We start from the raw sequence: 19,907 nt of genomic DNA on the forward strand, positions 1-19,907 counted from the left end.
TGAAGGTTACCTAAAAATAGCTTGTTGACCAACACTTAAGAACAAAATTGCACATGCTACAATCCACAACCTTTTGTTACCAGATTGCCATCATGTAGTTATAGCTACATGTATTTATTGCAATTAGTTATGTTTGCATATGCATTCGTTTGATTGTGGGATTCGATAGATAGATAGATATGCTTAAATTTATCAGATACGTGTGGTTTACAAATAATTACATATATTTTAAAATATATTTTGTAGTTTATGTCATAGTTGTTGAACATGTATATATACTTCTTTTAAATTTATTTATCATATAATAGGTGATCTGTCTAGTCAACTTTGGTTACATATTGTAGTTCACCAACTAAAAGGGGTGGAAAATGTATATATTCCCCCTATCAATTTAGAAGATAATTTGGTCAAACTTGAAAGAGAAAGGGCAAAACAAAGAGAAGGGAGATGATCATTGACCCTGAAAAGACAAAGATCCCCCATCCCCACCAATTAGTAATAGAAAGTGAAAGGACATCATCATCTCTAACCCAAGTTTAGATTGAAGGGCATGGTGTCCTTAGTTTGATGGGTCCTAGTGCCCTTTCCTAGAACTTCCAACCCAAAAGAAAAGAAAAAAGAGAGTAGAAAATAGAAAAATGCAAGCTTTTGTTAGATTGCCTTTCTGTCATCACTTCCCCCTATTCTCCCTTCCTATAACTGTTTCTAGGGCTTTGGGGTCCTCCAACCCACCCACAAATCCACCAGCTTAAGGGATATGTCCCAATGTTTTCCAAAGGATATATATACCTTCTCCAATTGAAAATTACCGTTCCACACTTTTGACCACAATGGGGGTGTAATGCACTCACTTTGATTGAGGGTGGGGATGTGCAACATAATAATTGGAGACAAGGTTAAGACATAAAACTTAAGCTTAACTAAGCTAATGAAACATTTGGCATATAATCCGATATTGGGAACTGGTATAGAGGGGACCATACACCACCAGCCTTACAACTCATGCTCACACCATAATTTATTAATTTTCTAATTTGGTGTGAATTTATTTTTCGTATTTTCAGATGATACCCAATATTACATGACATTATTAGGGCATAAGCAACACACCAAACCATTTTTAAAATAAGAGAAAAAGTTTGTTTTCGTTACCCCTTTGAATTAGGTCATCTGATAAGTTGGAATTACAAGGCAATGTCGCTAATTGTCTGTTCATCTGATAATTTTATAATACATGTAAAAGGAAAATGCAAGGGTCCAAGTGAGTCTACATTTCATTATAAAAAAAACTAGTTAGGTATATAATTGTTGTTTAGCATAAATATATTGTGCTAAGGTCAATGACTGGTTGGACACTTGGGTAAAATCCACATGAAACCTTACAAATAATGTGGTAACAAAGATACCCATGATTGGATTGGATGTAAAAATATACGATAGTTAAAATTCTATCTACTCTTTTTGTTTCTTTTGGATAGAATAACTATATGTTTTGGTGAGGAGGAAAAAAATAAACCCAATTGCATCTACCCCTCCATCTCCATATAATTATTCTCCTTTACGGACGTCTGCACATTATTGTAAACGGGTATAATATTATATATATTCATGCATGCATGGAACTGATCATGATGGGTTTTGAATCTTGATGATGATGTACAAGAGTCTTCTGAATTTGTTCTTATCCAGATTCAGAAATAGCTAAGATAGGTCTGAAAATGTCTCATGTTCCATGCTTACCTTTTCAGTACGTTTTGTTTTGTTTTGTTTTTGTTATAAGAGCTCAGCTGATAAACGAGCAAAAGAGATAAAGGATACACGGTAGTATCCAGAAACAGCCATATATATATATATATATATATATATATATATATCACGACTTTGGGGTGATGCGGAGACTCCTATCTATCTATCCCACACTTGGAATCATTTGTAAAAAAATTGTTATTATTTAGATAAAACTTTCTTGCTCTTTAGTGAAGGAAGACAATAATAGCTGTCACTTGGCAGTGGGCAGTAATTTAAAATTAATTTACCACTCAAGTCTGAAGAAGGGTAAGTAGTTTTTTTGTTGTTTCTGCGTTACTGTGTGCTTGTCAAAATGAGCCCTCAATATCCAGCTGTAGCATGTTTTGATTGGACCGACTGGGAAAAAGATGAAAATCAAATTTCAACGCAGTTGTTTGAATTGCATGAGGTTGGCAAAAACAAACTGCATTCAATGCTCTCTTTTTTTCTGCTGTTATTTGTCTAAGATATGCTTCCAGCTTCTAGACGAAGGTTAATTTGTAAATAATAATGAAACCAGATCTACAGACACTAGGTAAATGGTGGTGGGAGTAAAGGAACTTTAATGCAGTGAAACCATGGCTATTATGAAGAAGGGAGTTTGGCATTGGCTTGATTAATCTTGTTTTGCTAGTCTTATACTAGCACACAAATATTTTGCTAATCGTATATATTATGGACAAATGTTACCAATGTATTAGATACTGTAAATTGATTTCCGGAACTAACCAAATCACTCTCGTTTGAAAAACTAGATTTGATTTGCATCAACTTCATCAAATTATTCAATCAAGGTCCTTAGTTGTCTTTATCTTGTCAAATGCATTGACTCAAGCTTCCTGGCAAAGTGAACAAATTATAAGAGATTTGATTGTTTTTTGTTTGGGGCAGAGGTTGGGACAGAATGAAAGGTCTTGTCAAAGCATGAAGATCACCAGATATATATATCGTATATATAAGAGAGAGAGAGAGAGAGAGAGAGAGAGATGGGTGATGGGGCAAAGGCACGTCTGAGTGAGGAGGGGACATGGTGCATAATCTTGGGGATTCGTCTGAGTCTGGGCCGCACCCTAGTGTCGGACTCTTACCATACAAATGCCCAAAACCATACAAATAAAAACAACTGCAAGAAATGACAGCTCCTCCCAATACGTCTCCCCAGCCCTTCAATTTCAAATTCTCCATCTGATCTACCCATTTTACAGCACCACCAAATCTCACCCCTATCTCTCTGCCCTAATTGTCTCCCGCCTCTGCCATACACCCCCAACATTCAAAGCTGTAAACCCAAGCAAATGGACATGGCTCTACTCTGTGGCAGTATAGCACATTTTTCAAATGGAAATAATTTGGCTTCATAAGACAAAATAATAGGGTAAACTGACAACACTACTTTAAACAAAAACAAAAGTAAAAAATTATTTTATGAGCTTCTATATATATGGCATCCATCTGATCATCACATTCACATGAATTCATATGAATTCACAATCATATGGAGCAAGACATGTATAAGCTCGTCATACCACGTAATCATCATGTACTCATTTTCTTCTTATACAAGGGTTTCATATATCTTAAATTTTAGTTGCTATATGGGTTTTTTTTATTAAAGAAAATCCATATTGGGTTTATGATTAAACAGATCATATTAGGTCATCATGGGGTAGAAGCAGAAGGATCAAGCCTCTAGCTTGCAAGTCACCGACCCGAAAAACATGTTACGAGAAGGGAAAAAGGGTCTGTTTAAGGTGGCTCAAATGGCTATAAAAAAATTAGCATTTTCATGTAACTTTTAGACCAGGAAAATCCAGCTTTGCCGGGGTCAATTTAAGGTCTCGATGCCAAAGAAACCTTGGCAGGTTGACTAAGATTGAGTGAGCCTGTCCAAGAACTAACCCAAATGATCATGGCCACCACCACCTGGCCTTTTTTATTCACACAAATTATCAACCTCAGAATAATAAAACGAAGAGGCCATGCCATCAGTGAGTGAGAAGCTGCATGGCAATGGCACGGCTGTTTTCCTCGAGCCACACTCTCCACTTACCAATTATTTTCTCTAATCCAAAAAGATTAAACCTAAAGCCTCAAGGGTCAACTTCAAATTCTACTTTCCAACTGTCCTAATTAGTTTTTAATTAACCCCTAATGACAACTTTGCTATTTGGTCGTTTTCCACTGGGGCAAAAGACAATTTGCTTGATCATCGAGGAGAACATGTTTGCCTAGTTGTACCAATTTTATATGCACCTAGGCCTTCAAAATTTTGACACGATTTCGCCTCTCTCGCTCTGGATTTCCCCATGTGATGTCCAAGATGAGACATGACCTAATTCTGCTAGGACGTGTTTGGCACCGGCCCTACATGTATATATGATTATGGGGTAAAAAGGCATGTACGGAGCGTAAGATTGATGACAATGGAAGGGAACAAGATCCCTAAACACAAATTTTTTCGAGGCAATTGTCGTGGCATTTGTCCCTAACTGTTTTCTTTTCTCCATTTATTTTATCATCTAGGGTGAAACATGTAAACATGATACGTGTCGCAGACCCATGTTCTTCTCTTTGACCAGCCCAATAAGATATTAACTAATGCAAAGTGATTTTGTAGTTTGCGCATGAGAGCCATGAGGAAGGGGAACGGCATATAATCTCTTCAAACAACAATGTGGTCCTGCATATGCCCTAGCTAGCTTCCTAGCCAACTCTTGTTTTGATTTCTTATTGTTATTCTTTTCAAGTTGATTGGCCAAAAATGGTTTAATCAATGAACAAATTGGGGCTTTAATATGCAACAAAAGCCAAAAACTTCGCACGAAATCATGTGTTCATATTTGTATCATACCTATATAATATGTTCATTATCATCTCTTTCGTCATGGGGATCAATTTTATCGAGATCGGATCGAAGCTTAATTCGTGTTTATTCACTAATAAATGAGATTCTGAATAAAATCTTTGGTAAAAGACATTAATCCTCTAAAAAAGAATTATTCTAAAGATTAAGTACTTAGTCAATAATTAAAAGTCCTAATACTTTTTATTAGGATAAAAATCATTTCAAATATTGCCCACGATTCCCAATATTCCAATAGAGGCTCCATAATCGCATTGACAGAATAATATGGTGGATAGATGTACGTAGTTGGATTCTTAGGATCACCCTTAGTTAAGCTACAATAGATAATTTAATGAAGATTAAGGGAATCCCATCATCATCATGGGTTATTTACATCATTGTCACTTTATTCTAATCCCATATATATACAATGTTTTCAAAGTATGTACATGTAATATGCTTCTTCTATTTTGACCAGAAATCATTTGAAAAGAATGAAATAAATTAACAAGCATTTTAAATATTTTAAGCTACAAATCTTATGTGTGGTTAGTTGACCGTATTTTATGGATGTGGATTGATATTTTTCACTTCATGGATGTGATCCTTAGTCTACCATCGTTGATCTCGTCATCTCGTCAAACTTTTATAAATTAATCATCTTCAATCGTTTATTAATTCATTATTGTTAGTCTTTTTTCTATAATAATTATAACAGAAATTGGTCGTTTATGTCACTAATTGTAGCACTAAATATTGCACATATTGTATATATAATGACGATGATTATTATTATTATTTAAAGACCTTCCACATTGAGAGGGACGATAATATACTAAACTCACACACACTACACAAATACTATGACTCAAACTCAGGACTTTTAGTGATTATTAAAAATTAGATGATAGCTAGAACACCAAATTTGGAATCTTTGACAAGATTGACAAGATTAGAAGAACAGAAGGAAGACCCCATTGAAGTAGAACACAATATATAAGTTGATGTGTATTCTTCCTTTTTACAAGCAAAATTGCTAAGATATCTTTCTTTAGCTTTTAGAAGAATCAATGACGTCGAGTGCAAAAAATGGACTGACTATAATAAAATGGAACTTCTGTTGCTGTAATTGGAAGTACATATTGGTTTTTTTTTTCTTTCAAATTTTATTAAGATATTTAGTCATATACCAATTCTTAGCACAAAAAATATAAATAAACCCTACACTATTTAATTTATATAAACAAACCCAAAAAACAACAGTTGGCTCTATTTAATTAAATTTTGATTATTAAATTACTTTGATGCCCTATTGAGTGTTTTAGGTTTTTTTAATGAGATTTTGGGGTTGGGCTTGTTTTAAAAAATCGATGGTAGTTTTGTAATTTATAAGAAATTAAAAGCCTCATTGTTATGTTTTAAATAGGCTTTGAGTGTGTTTCTAAAGTCCATTTTATATATGATATTTTTATAATTTAGGTCTCTATATTGGGTATAATAGTGAATATCCCAATTTTATTTGTATATGTGAACAATATAGATCACTATCCTAACTGCATCAACTACTATTCAAATTTAACATAATATCATAATGAAGCAAATAATCCTTGTCCTACCAAATTAACCTTGCACGTACGAGTGCTCCACATCATCCAATATAATTATACCAGTGTGTTTAACTCAATTTAGACTAGATATTCCAATCGGACCCACAAAAAAGTAGGGTCCCAATACATCGTAATCTAATACCTATGTATCTGTATGTCTCTTTATTTAGCATATCAATCATATATACATTTGTTATATGCACGCCCCCCTCCCCAACTTATACAAAAAATGTCTTTATATGTCTAATATAATTTAATCTAGTGTACAAATTAATGTGTATAAAAAATGCCTCGCGTGCCTATTATAAAAAATGCCTCAATTATTTTAGCCCATTATCAGAAAAGTGAAAACAAATCAAATTTACACTATTCTTTTGTGCCCCCACTTCAACTTCTCATTTCAAAACCCAAAAGAAAATTTTATTTTAATAAAACATGAAAAACTTTATGTGTATTATTAACTTATAATTATACCAAGGTTTTAATTTTAGAGAGAGAGAGAGAGAAGAAAAAAAAGATTGAACTGCCCAATTAATATTAATTTGTACGCCCAATTTATGGTGACGTGTCTACTTCCTTTGAATTACCCAATCATTGTCGAAACCGTTTTATTTTTGCATGCAATCAAATGCTCGCCACGGATTAAAGTGGCAGCACTTCCGTGGTCCGGCGGTCCATCGTCCACGACGCACACTCCACGAAAAATGGAACCGACGGCTGAGATTTGACCGTTGATGCTTCGCATTTTCAAATCAAGTCGATGTCTATTTTTTTAGTATAGCCTCTGCGGATTTATCAATTAGCATCGCCGTAGGCTTCCATCGAGTGTAGTAGGACTGCGCGCCTGCGCCGCTTCGCTGTCCGTGAATCATACAATCGTGGCCGTCCATCTGGATTGATGATGATGATCGAGAAACGCCACGCTATCAGTTGTTAAAAGCGAAAGCCGCTTTTGCAGGGGCCGCAGCACTCACTTCTCACACTCAGACTCGGACGCATCAGTAGGCGTCAGTCAGCTATTAAAATCGACGGCCGAGAATCAAGGGAGTTGCCTTCCGAAAGAAACGGCATCCGTTGCGCCACGTCGTCGAGTTTGCGTTAGAAAAAAAATGGGAATATCTAAAAGCCATTCATCCCATTGGTCATGGGCCTCATTAACATAGAATGACCATACCAACATATTTACTTGTCAGTTAATATGAGTTTAGCCAGTTGGGCAATGCAATACATTCTTTCCATTGCGTTCGAGTTTAGAGAACTTTAGAATATCGCTCTTGCCAAAAAATCAAAAGATCAACCCATTATTTTCCACATGTCAGATGGTATAATGACGATGATGATGGATAGGATAGGGAAAGAGAGGGGCGGGGGACTAAATTTAAAAGGATAATGATTAGAAATGGAGTAATGATGGAGCGCCTCCTTCCTTATGGAATAAATGATTAAAACCCAAAAACAATAAAAACCCACTCTAAGACTGCGCGCAGCCATAGCCGTCATTTCCTCTATTTTCCTTTGCTTTTCCTTATGATTTCTATTTTCCGTATTTATAATTAACTTAAACTCATTATTATTATTTATTTGTATAGTATTGGTAGTGCTAGTGTTGGAAAGAGAGTGAAAAAGCCAAATAGACAGGGACGGAAGAGAAAAGGGATAAAAGAAAAAACACATAAAATAGGTAGCAAGCAAGCAGCAAGCACCGAATTTAATAAAGCTTGCTGGGTTTTTGTCACTAAAATTAACTGAATAAATAAGAGAAATAAAATAAAAAAGAAGGTGGGGGGATTCTAGAGAGAGAGAGAGGAAAAGGAAAAGCCCAAAAATCAGGTATTTAAAGGGGGGCAGAAGGGCACTTGCTGTATCTCTGCAATGATGATCTACTGACCACCTAAATGAGAAAAGGAGACGAACGAACAAGCGCACACCCTTAAAACGCACCCCTCTCTCTCTCTCTCTGTTCAAGTTCCATCCCAATCCCAACCATAACCCCAACCTTTCGTTTTTTTAATTTTTGATTTTTATAAAAGAATTTGGGGTTTTGGGGGTTTTTGATTTGGAGCTGGCTGGGGCCCGCCTCAGCCTCCGGCCTATATATGGTTCTGTTATGATGTGCTGCGAAGCAAAACGTGAGCTGTGAGGCCCTCTCTCTCCTTGATTTTCTCCATTTTCGAAGCTTCAGCTCAGCTTTTCTTGCTTACATCTCACGTTATGCCTCCACCTCACTTACTCCTCCACTCTATTTTGCGCCCTTGAAAAAACTCCAGCCCTCCTCCTTTATATATACACCCTCAAACCCAGAAGAAAACACCAACCCTTTTGTTCTCTGCTGGGTTTTCTGAGCAGTCCGCAACGCTGAGTTTCGTTTTGTTAGGTACACCCACAGAGGAAACCGATATATATATATATATATATATATATATATATATATATATATATACATATAAACATACACATACAATATGGTAGAGGATCATAGCAGGAGGGTTAATAATATAGTGGTGTTGAGAGAGTTCGACCCGAGCAAGGACTGTGAAGTGGTGGAAGATGTCGAGAGGAGATGTGAGGTGGGTCCCGGCGGCGAGCTCTCCCTCTTCACCGACCTCCTCGGCGACCCAATTTGCAGAGTTCGTAACTCTCCTGCTTATCTCATGTTGGTAAGTAAATAATAATCAGCCATATTAACGTGGGTTTTATTTAATATTTGATTTTTTGATGTCCCTTTTTAAAAACAATTTTTAATTTTTGGGTATGTACGAATAATAATATTTGATGGTCGTTTTGTTTTGGATATGTGATTATTTTTGTAGGTGGCTGAGCTGGTGGGGGAGGAAGAAGAGGAGAAAGAGGTAGTGGGAATGATTAGGGGTTGCATCAAAACCGTTACATGTGGCAAGAAGCTCTCCAGAAATGGCAAAAACGTTACCCATCACAACAAAAACGACGACGTACTCGACGACACCCTCAAGCCCCTTCCGGTTTACACCAAGCTCGCTTACATATTAGGCCTCCGCGTCTCTCCTTCTCACAGGTAAATATCCTAACACACCCACCTTTTTCATCATCCCACCCAACACACCCAAAAACAAAAAGTTTTTATTTTTATATTTATGTTTTGATATTTTTCATGTAATAAAGTTATTTATTTATTTAAATTAATTTTACAGGAGGATGGGAATAGGGTTAAAGCTGGTGCACAGAGTGGAGGAGTGGTTCAGAGAAAACGGAGCTGAATATTCGTACATGGCCACAGATAACGACAACAAAGCTTCCATAAACCTCTTCACCGACAAATGCGGCTACTCCAAGTTCCGTACGCCCGCTATCCTCGTCAATCCGGTCTTCGCCCACCGGGTCAAGCTCTCCTCCCGCGTCGACGTCATCAAGCTCTCCCCCTCAGACGCCGAGTCCCTCTACCGCCGCCGATTCGCCACCACTGAGTTCTTCCCCCGCGACATTGACGCCGTCCTCAACAACCGCCTCTCCCTCGGTACCTTCCTCGCCGTGCCACGTGCCACCTTCAACGCCGGAACCTGGCCGGGGTCGGATCAGTTCCTGGCCGATCCGCCCGAGTCCTGGGCCGTCCTCAGCATCTGGAACTGCAAGGACATCTACACTCTCGAGGTCCGCGGTGCGTCGCGCGTGAAGCGGACCCTCGCGAAGACGACCAGGATCGTGGATCGGGCCCTACCATGGCTGCGGCTGCCGTCGGTGCCGGAGCTGTTCAGGCCGTTCGGGTTCCACTTCCTGTACGGGCTCGGAGGGTCCGGCCCACGCGCGGAGAAGTTCCTGAAGGCACTCTGCGGCCACGCGCACAACCTGGCGAAGGAGCGCGGGTGCGGGGTGGTGGCGACGGAGGTGTCGAGCCGCGAGCCGCTGAGGTTAGGAATTCCTCACTGGAAGAGGCTATCGTGCGACGAGGACTTATGGTGCATCAAGCGGCTCGGGGAAGACTACAGTGACGGCTCTGTCGGTGACTGGACCAAATCGGCACCTGGGATGTCCATTTTTGTCGACCCCAGAGAGGTCTAATAACGTAAAGAATCCAAATTAGCTTTTTTTTTTTAATTTTTAGTTCTAACTTTTTCCATTTTGGGTTTTAAATTTTGGGCCTGCCTGGTCCTTGTGGGTAGACTAAGCAAATGTTGGGGTGGGAAGAGAGGAAAAAAGAAGATATGGGTTTTTTCGAGTTGTATAAGGGAATATCCAAAAAAACCGCCTCCAACTTTTTTCTTTTCATTTTTTCTTTTTTTGGGTTAGCCATGTAACTTTTTGTAAATGGATGTGTCTTTTTAGATCCTCTTCCAGCCAAACGCAGCCTGTGGTTTCATGTGGGGTTCCTTATCTATCTTTTACCTACTTTTAAAAGAAAAAAACACAAAGGGTTCTCTATGATCTCAAAATCAGATTGAGGAAATCTTGGCCTGCTTGACACTCACTGTGTTATTATGTAATGGGAATATCCCTTTTTAAAATTATGCATGCAAAAAAGCTCAACCCAAAATCACTTTTTGGGATAGTACCATATCATTTGTCCTTGATTTGATTATATGCTATATTAGCTCTAGGAGGAGTAAGCCTTTTTCCTCAATCACTTTTTGGTTAATTAGGTTCTTATGATTTTGCATCTTTCTAGTTAAGGGGTAGTGGGAATATATTTTTTTCTAAATTTTTTTTAAAAAAGCTTGAAATGGACTAGACTAGGCAGCAAAATGATGAGGGGTAAATTCGTCTCTTTGGCATTTCTAGGATGTGCTACTAATTTCACATATTCATGTTTAGTACTCTTTTTGAGGATGAACTTTCAACTTTTGTGGTTCGGTGGTGTCGGGGGATTCTTCTTTCTTTCTTTTTGGCTTTTTGGCTTTGTTGGTTGTTAATTTTTTTATTTTTTGATATGATGATGATGAAATCGATGGGCGATTTTGGCTTTTAGCTTCTATGTGGGTTTCGCATTATATATATTTGCACTGAAAAGATGATAACGAGTGGTATAAAGTTTTCACTTCGGGAGCTGATGTTCCCACTATTTTTTTTTCTATTTATACTTCTTTTTGTTGAAAATTGTATGTTTTTATTCTTCTTTTGTCCATTTACACGCTCTCTTGTATGTTATAATAACAAATATTAGAAAGAAAGAAAAAAAGAAAAAGAAAAAAAAGCATAAGTGAACAAATCAGCACCTTTCATTTTTAGTTTTATTTATTTATTCTTTTGTTGCTTTCTTGTTCAGTTTATTTTCTCCATAGGAGCATTAAGCAGCAGCCTTCGCTTTCTCTCCTCGTTATGGTGCTTCTGATTTGGACTTTTGGGACATTTTGGTGGGTGCATATCATGCCTTGGATTGTGATATTTTATATATAAAATATAATATTAAAAATAAACAAATAAAAATAGAGATAGAGATCTGATGGTCCATTGTGCATTGATGGGTTGCGTGGCCTTTTCTCTAGCTATAGCAAAAAAAGATGACAAAAAGCTTTTGCATGAAAAGTGATGGTAATTATCCTTGAATATATCAATACGATTATGAATATAGTAATGGCACGCATGCCCCAAGTGTTTGTTAGCAAGTGCTTCAAGATAGCTTGAGGCTAATATATTTTAATTTGATTTCCTCTCTCTTTTGGGTACGACTATTTGACAAATATAAATATTGTTGTTGTTGTTGTTGTTGGTCCACTATCAAAACATATTCAATAGTATTGTGTCTTTCTGTTTGTTTGATTTCTTTTTCGGATGGTGATTTCAAGTGTAACCCTACATGCGATTTCATTTACAGGGAGAGACAAATAATTAAACGTATTGGGGCAGTGAAGAATCCATGAAATGGGAGAGAGAGAGAGAGAGAGAGAGAGAGAGAGAGAGAGATAGGTGTTGCATGCAATGAGTGCCATCAAATGAGTCTTGTGGCCTTCACGGGGTTTATGCTATCAAGATCATATGATTTATGAGGTGATGAGGAGGAGGGTCGGATTGGTTGAATGACAAATTTATGTGAGTGTCTTAAATATCTATATTTAAACTGCATTCTGAATTTTATAGTGGATCATATTTAACCATTGTGAGTATCTTTTTTTCAAACACTTACCCTCACGTTTAAGCCCTAATTAAAATGAACAAGCTATGAAGAAAGTGATTGTTGACACCCAAAAGTATGGCCTCAAAACTGAATCACAATCCTAAAGCTTAAGCATATCCATATTCGTATCCAACCAATATAAGTTGTACGTAGTTTTTGCTTATGTATGTCTACTCTTACGCACATATAATGCATCTTAACGATATAACAGAATCCTTAAAAATATAATTACATGTGAACGAGATTGATTGATTATTTTAGGATTATCAACCGACACTTAGAAAAGTCTGAATTAGGTAAGTTGGATTGAAAATGTTAGGCAAAGTTCTAATCAACCAAGGTTGTTTTGATAGATAGATGTTAAACTTAAACCTAATTGTAATAAAGTAAGATATCTAGGTGGAAGCTCTCACTATCCAATTCTAGTCTTTTCAGTGTAGTAGGAAAAAGATGTTCAAAAGGAAAAGGCATGCAGCTATCGAAAAGGCTAGGAAAGAGATTGAACAGGTGAGAGTTGCTTTTGTCAAGTCATTCTTGGGTTGACCATATATTTTATTTCTTCGTGTGGTTTTGTTTATTTGTAGGTGTGAAGACAGTGATAAAGAAATTACCAATGGAAAATATGGTCAAAAAAAATTTGGTCGGCTTATCTTTGCTGGTCTTCTTGGCAAGTCAATGGCCAAAGGGCTGAAGTCTTTTTTGTTTATGTTAGGTGAAATAGAAAATGAAAGACTGGTTAGAAGAGCATCTTCTTTTGAGGTCTTCCACTTTGTTAAATGGATTTTGCTTTGTTTATTTATGTTTTTTCTTTCTTTCGAATCCCACAAATATTAGGGGAGATGATAAAAACCTACATTGACTAATTGCTTGCCTAACTCCTAATCATAAGAATATTTTTGGATTCTTATGTTAAGATAAATGTTCCCTCGACATATAATTGGACACCATCTTGCCTAACTCCTAATCATAAGAAGATTTTTGGATTCTTATGTTAGGATAAACGTTTTCCTTGAAATATAGTCTAACATATAATGTTGTTTGACTAACAATTTGAATCATTTGGTTAGATGACATTTTATATATTAAATTTATAATTTAAATTAACAATCTCCCGGTATATCATGTCAAATATCTAATAAGAGAACATTATTCATATGTTAAATTAATCGACAACTTTCGTTACTATGTTAGAAGAAGTTTTAAGTTTAAAAATTGATAGACGACAGTTATTGAAAAAGAGAAAAAAGAAAAAGAAAAAGAATAGTCGATAATGAACTTTTGGATGGGGTCATAAGTGGCGGCACTTGGTGGTTGGGCCACACTGCCAAAAGGGGTAAAGTAAGCGTGGGCTAAACAAATTAGGCTCACAGCCTTCCACTGGTCTGATTGAATGGGAACAGTATGACCCATTTAGGTAGAAAATGTAAAAAATGCCAACCTTTTGATTGTGGTGGTCATTGGTCAATAAAGATTTCTTATTCGGTTGCAATCACTTTACACTGGGCTCAACCTTCCAGGGCGCCAACGGGTCAACACAGAAGTACATGAAAACTTCTGATGTTTACCAAACCATAGGACCATCTTGGTCCAAAAGAAAAAGAAAAAGGACCATCTTGGTCTTGGCCTCAAGGCGGGTTTTCTTCGGTGCTTCATTGCACCGAGTGCGAACAACGGTCATCTTTATATTTGAAGTGGTAGTGTATGTGCTTGGAGTGGTAGTGCGTGTGTTGAAGCAGTAGTATTATGCTTGAAGTGGTAATATATTAGTCCCGCGGTGACTCAAGTTACCACTTCGAGGGAGCAATGTACTAGTCGGACGATGTGAAAGTGCGTTTGCACCAAGTGCAGCATTGCACTGAAGAAAATCCGCTCTCAAGGAGGATCGAAAAGAAAAGTTTGAGCAGTTTCACTGACTGATTGGAAGCATCAGGATTTGATCAAAAAGTTGTAAGGCTTAGCCCAATGAACCAAAACTTTTCTATCATGCATGAAGCTTTGGGCCAGGACCAACCAAACTTTGGTTACCAAAGGACTGCAATTTTGGGCCAGAAACCACATAGTGGCAGAGGCTAATCTGGCAATTTTCCCTCACTCAAGGACTGAGGTGTATGAGAATTATATTGCACTAAACAGTTGCTCTTCTCAGTTGCCAATTTACACTGTAGAAAATAAAAGCCCAAGGAAGATGTGCAACTATAAGAAGAAGTTTATTTAGATCATAGTACATCAAAACTGTGTCAGTGTCTGAGCCCACATTAGAAGTTTAGAACTGAAAACCAACAGATAATCTGGGAACAACAATTAGATAATGAACACTTCATATAAGAAATGAAATTTCTGGGCTCTTTTGTTACTCTAACAATATGACCTCTTTTGCTCAAAATCCCGGTGGAAAATCAGCTAAAAACATGTCAGTTGATTCTAACTCCTGATGTCGAATACGCGAGATGGAGTTACAGGTCAAGAATGTATACATTTGATCTACTGAACATGCCTGGAACTAAGATACTGAATGCCTCCTACTCCTCAACCGGGTGGATTTTGTTTCTTCTGCATTGGTAGAAGTAGAACCAGGGCTCTCCGATGTGTTAGAACTGCTAATTTCACCATTTCTTTCTTTGCTTGACCAGAGCTTAGAAAATATCTTTTTTGACATGAGCAAACCTTTCATTTTACTGGCAGCAACTTTTTCAGAATTATTTGTAGCACCGTGATTCGTGTTTCTATCATTGCCTACTCCCCGATTCGCATCACCTAACCTTAGAGTAGCAAGCTCCCCTTTTAAAGCTTTGATTTCCTCTGCTGTTGGCACAGCATCCCAGTCCTCTTCTGTGTTGGTTGTAGTGGACCTTGAGCTCCCATGATACCCACCAGGGAGCAAGGCCCTGATGGACCCTTGTAGATCAGGTGTGCTGTTGCCACCGGATGCTGAAGCCCTAATCTGTTCAAAGAAAAGGACCTGCACAACGACTCTTAAGGGCAGCCGCTCATTTTGTACAGCATGCATGCAGGCATCTGTTGACAACTTCCTGCAATCCATTAATTTGCATATTCTCTTCCTCTCACTCTTGCTGATCCCTGGGTGTTCCTGCACCAACACACAACGTATCTGTTACACAAATGTGTTCAAAACTGAGAAAGTACCCTGCTATATTTGCTTGTATGTAAGTCGCACACATCGACTAGAAATTGGATTTACAAAAATTCAAGTCATGAAACATAATAAACAAATACTAAACATTTGTATTTTTTAAGGTGAGCAATGATTACTGGCAGTTGTGCAGGATGCATTGGAGAAAAAATATACAAAGAAGTCTCAACAACCAAAAAAAGAAAAAAGGGGAGAAATGGGGGAGTAAACAAAATGCAATTTGTTAGTTATGGTTACAGAAGTGTCATGACTAACCTTTAGATACATGTCAATGGCACGATAAAGTCCATCATGGGTTGGTCTTGAGAAGTTTGATACCATTTCAGCAAGCCTGACAAACTTTGATGCAGGTAAGTTGGGATCACGTGAAACTTCAGTAAGGTAGCCATCAACCAGTTTTGCCACCTTCACCTTGGAAGTATCTGATAGGAACCTGGGGCTCCTAATCTCCTGGAATTCAGCTTCCATTGAAGGATCAGTCTGAGCTCTTCGATCAAGTGTCACAAACTCCTCAATTAGGTTTTGCACTATATCAACTTCATACATCAGTGCTTCCTCAGTTGGGGCTTGAATTAAAAGATCAGAAACTGTAGCCTCATCAAGCTGCTGACCAATTTTGCTAATCAATTCACTTTTTTCCATTTCTCCACATTCTAACAATATTGCTGCTTTTAACAACTTAAGTAAGAAACTGCAAGGGACGCTGCCTGCAGGAAGTAAGTGGATTACAGTCTCCACCAATGATCTATTCTTTATGACATCACCACCCTGAATCATACCCTTGCTAAAACCCGATAACCTTCTGGTAGAATATGCCTTTAAGGCTTCCCCTATTACATCACCAGAGAGTTTTCCTTTGGTCTTAATTATATTTATCACCCGCTTGTATAAATCAAGTTGAAGCCCACAGAGGTCTTCTACCCACCAGTCTTTTGGAACTACCTGTTGTTTTCCCACACCATTCCAGTGTTCATTCCCATTACTGGATGGTAGCTTTTTTAGGTTATATGTATATGACCATTCCACCTTGGAGGTATCAATGGAAGCCTTGGAAGCTATGGAATCAAGGCAGTGGCTCACCACCTTAACTTCCTCGGACCATGGAAGAAGAGACCTGGTAGTCTGAAGAACAATAATTGAGTCTTTCCAGCTGCGGAAGATGCTAGAGTTTAGGAAGACTTCAACCTTGTAGACAAGGTTTCCTTTCTCAACAGTTTCATACATCTCCAGGTACTCTGCTGCACATCGAGTTGCAACCACATTGTATGCATTGAGAGTGACCATCATGCCGTAACAGAACTTGGCACATATTTCAAAAGCAGCAGGTCCACCAGGAATATCATGGATGTGGATCTCATCACTGTTTTCATTTGTGGTTGCGACCAGTTTCTGCAGGCGTGCACTCTTGGACAAAAGCGGAAACTACAGAAGCATCAAAGAATATTAGAATGAATGCATTAAGGAGCTTACCAATTCAACTAAAAAATTGTTGGTATCCCAAAACCCCATCACTGTGTCTTAATCCAATGCAAGTTTAGCTTGTTTCGTTTGGCAATCAAACAGATGCCATTGCATTGGTTTGAACCCAGCCTTAACTAGGGTGAAGTAAATGACACAAAGCAATAGTGAAAAATGGGTTTAATAGGATCAAAACCATGTCGCCTTGGAATATAATTAGAGAGAAAATCACGTGACACTGTATATCCCTAGTCAGGCAACTCTGAAATTGGAACAAATTGACCCTCTCACCTAGCTGGGTTATGAGTTCAGAAAAAGTATATTACTGTCAACCCATCAATCCATATTAATGTTTAGAAAATAACAAGCGACTGACCAAAATATAGGATCCTGTTTAAGATCAAACAGATTTAATACCTTGTGCAAATAAAATTTCACATCTCCGACGTTAACAACTATGTCAGTTGCCAACTCAGTTGCGACGTACCTGTATGCATAAATTTTCACATGTCAACCACAAACTTGATGAAAACTACGCCCTTACTTGAATGTGAATAATCTAAGCAAACACATAACAAAAATTAGAAATTACATTGGCTTTGTTAAACAGAAAGTTAATACAGAAATCATGTAAATTTTCTTTTAATTTTAACAGACTTCCCTGACCATAACCTTTTATTTTGACCATAACTTCGCAAATCTAGTTTAGAAAGCAAAAGATTGTTGAACATTAACAGTGAATGATCAACTTTCATGGATGAAATTAATTTCCCTTATCAATGTGGGATGGCACCCAACAAGGAAAAGTAGATGGAGCATACAGAATGTATATGTACGTATGCTCATACATACATATATACATAAATACATTATAAAGTTACATACGTATATTATTCCATCCTCAAAGTCAAAACCTGTAATACGATGACACAGTTGAAGTGAAATCTTAGTTCCTCATGTAGCTACACAGACAACAGATCAACGCTTGAAAAAGTCAATGAGTCTAAACATGAACAGGACTATTAAGACATTTGGAATTGTTACCAAATCTATGTTGAGAAAATTAAGGTCAGAACTGTATTATTCACAGTTCTACTTATAACCTTGTGCCTCCACTAAAGCTTTTAAAATTTACATCTGACTTTTCAGAAAAGTAAATTGATAAATATCTCCCAAACAATGGCGCATATAAATATCAAGGAAAAAGATGAGGAGGGCTAAATATACTAACAAGTTAGCAACTGGGTTACTAGCAAGATCTTATACTCACCTTATATTGTCTCCATCAGTCTGGAAGAAATCAGGTTTGGATCCAAGCTTCATGAACTTCATTTTTGGCAAGAGATCTGCTGCTATGTTTTCCTTCTTCTTGATTTCTACTAAGCCTGCAAATGTCTTCACCGCCAATTCGATATCAAAGTTCCCCAGAAAATATAAGGAAACTCCCAAACCTGGTGATTAAACAGCTGAATGTCTTGGATGTTCAAGGTAAAAAAGAATAGATCTTAGGAAACTTTGGTGTTCTTCTTAGTATGACCGAATCTTTCCCACTAACCAAGGCTAAAGAAACTAAGAGTAAATGGGATTAAGTGATTTTTAACAAATTGTTCACTTGAATGAAAAGAGACCAAAAGGAGGGGTTGCTTCCTGAAATGGCTACACAACCCAAGGACCCCGGAGAAACAGGGCCAGCTCAGGAGACATAAGCCATTACCAACTGACCATCCCAAACATATATAATTCTCAAAGCCAGAAGAAAAAAAAAATTCCCCAACTTGCGTAAAACTGACACCACCGCCCTTGCCTTATTTGTTTATCCTTCTTATTCTATATATTTGCCTTCTCAGTTCCTTGTTTTGTCTTTCCAAAGGGTCAAAAACTACCAAGACCTTTTTCTGGCCCACAAAGTTTCAGAACCCGAAACCCACAATCCTCATTCCTTTACAGAAATGTTCCTTCCTCACTTTGAAGTTAGAACACCTGCAATAGCAAAACAACATATCTCGATCTTAGTTGAATTAACCAACAAAAAAGCATCAATTTTTGGGGTGTACAAGCGAGCATCAGTATCAAATACCAACACGTTTGTCTCTAACCACAAGTGGAACTGAAAGACTATCAGATTTAGAACTCAGAATGTGACACAGAATCCAACCCGAGAACATCCCATGTCGTTTACCAAATAAAGCATTGAAATTCCACCCAAAGCAACACATGCTGTCATGCACAGGTTGAATACGCAAACCAAATACATACCCTTCTGCCATATATTACAATAATGCAAGAAAATCTAGCATAACCCAATATCAAAATAAACAAGGAAGAACCAAAAACCCACCTCAAATGAAGACCAGAGAGACCAAACTGAGCAAAAATTTCTCTACTTTCAGAAACTAAATGACAGTATGAAGCATAATAAAGCATTAAGCAAACAAAGAAAGGAGGAGATAAGGAGAGAAAAGTATGTATTGAATCCAAAGCTAAGAGATTTAGAGAGAGTCTGAAGAACCCACCTTAAAAATGTAGGAGTGGAAGAACTGGTTTCTCCTTGTTCAAATCATTTTGGTAAAGTACCAGGAATCAATCTCAGTGGCACAAACAAACAAACACAATGTGTAGAGACACTGCATGAGATGAAAGCACGATATCCTTAGAGAACCCCACAAAGCTAATAGCCCAGAAAGAGACCACCCATTAAAAGATGAGCTGTTTGCTTATCTTTGACAGCCACCAGAGCTACACAAAACACAAAAAGCCAAGCTCAGTCTGCTACCACTTCCCACTCTCTCTCTCTCTTGTAACCCCCTTTTGAATCAGCACCACCGCCCCCACCAACACATCATTTCCGTTCCCGACACGTCTAAATCAAACGGTTAAATATGGAACCATACAACTTTTTTTTTTTTTTTTTTAAATTTTTATTTCAAGGAAAACATAACCAGTAAACAAGAACGTATAAATGGTCAAAGATTGAGC

The 19,907-nt window shown here is 37.6% G+C and overlaps 2 protein-coding genes across 4 annotated transcripts; one reads left to right on the forward strand and one right to left on the reverse strand.

Annotated features, from left to right (window-relative positions):
- The first annotated feature begins 8,033 nt into the window (after positions 1-8,033).
- LOC110767199 (putative N-acetyltransferase HLS1) lies at positions 8,034-10,537 on the forward strand. Its single transcript, XM_021970677.2, has 3 exons — positions 8,034-8,897; positions 9,051-9,271; positions 9,408-10,537. The coding sequence occupies exons 1-3, from the start codon at positions 8,703-8,705 to the stop codon at positions 10,270-10,272; spliced, it is 1,281 nt and encodes a 426-aa protein (XP_021826369.2). The 5' UTR covers positions 8,034-8,702; the 3' UTR covers positions 10,273-10,537.
- Positions 10,538-14,623: 4,086 nt separating this feature from the next.
- NPY3 (Phototropic-responsive NPH3 family protein) lies at positions 14,624-19,696 on the reverse strand. 3 transcript variants are annotated; one of them, XM_021945600.2, is made up of 5 exons: positions 19,445-19,696; positions 18,202-18,911; positions 17,349-17,418; positions 15,729-16,895; positions 14,624-15,410 (listed from the first exon to the last, which is right to left on the reverse strand). In XM_021945600.2, the coding sequence occupies exons 2-5, from the start codon at positions 18,261-18,263 to the stop codon at positions 14,823-14,825; spliced, it is 1,887 nt and encodes a 628-aa protein (XP_021801292.2). In that variant the 5' UTR covers positions 18,264-18,911; positions 19,445-19,696; the 3' UTR covers positions 14,624-14,822. The 3 variants fall into 3 exon arrangements, with proteins under 3 accessions (XP_021801292.2, XP_021801293.2, XP_088111574.1); XM_021945601.2 differs by lacking the exon at positions 19,445-19,696 and adding an exon at positions 19,270-19,435; XM_088255448.1 differs by lacking the exon at positions 17,349-17,418 and having other exon boundaries at positions 19,445-19,693.
- Positions 19,697-19,907: the final 211 nt, after the last annotated feature.

This window comes from Prunus avium, chromosome 6 (genome assembly GCF_965620075.1).
Source record: "Prunus avium chromosome 6, drPruAviu1.hap1.1, whole genome shotgun sequence".
In the NCBI taxonomy this organism is placed as follows: Eukaryota; Viridiplantae; Streptophyta; class Magnoliopsida; order Rosales; family Rosaceae; genus Prunus; species Prunus avium.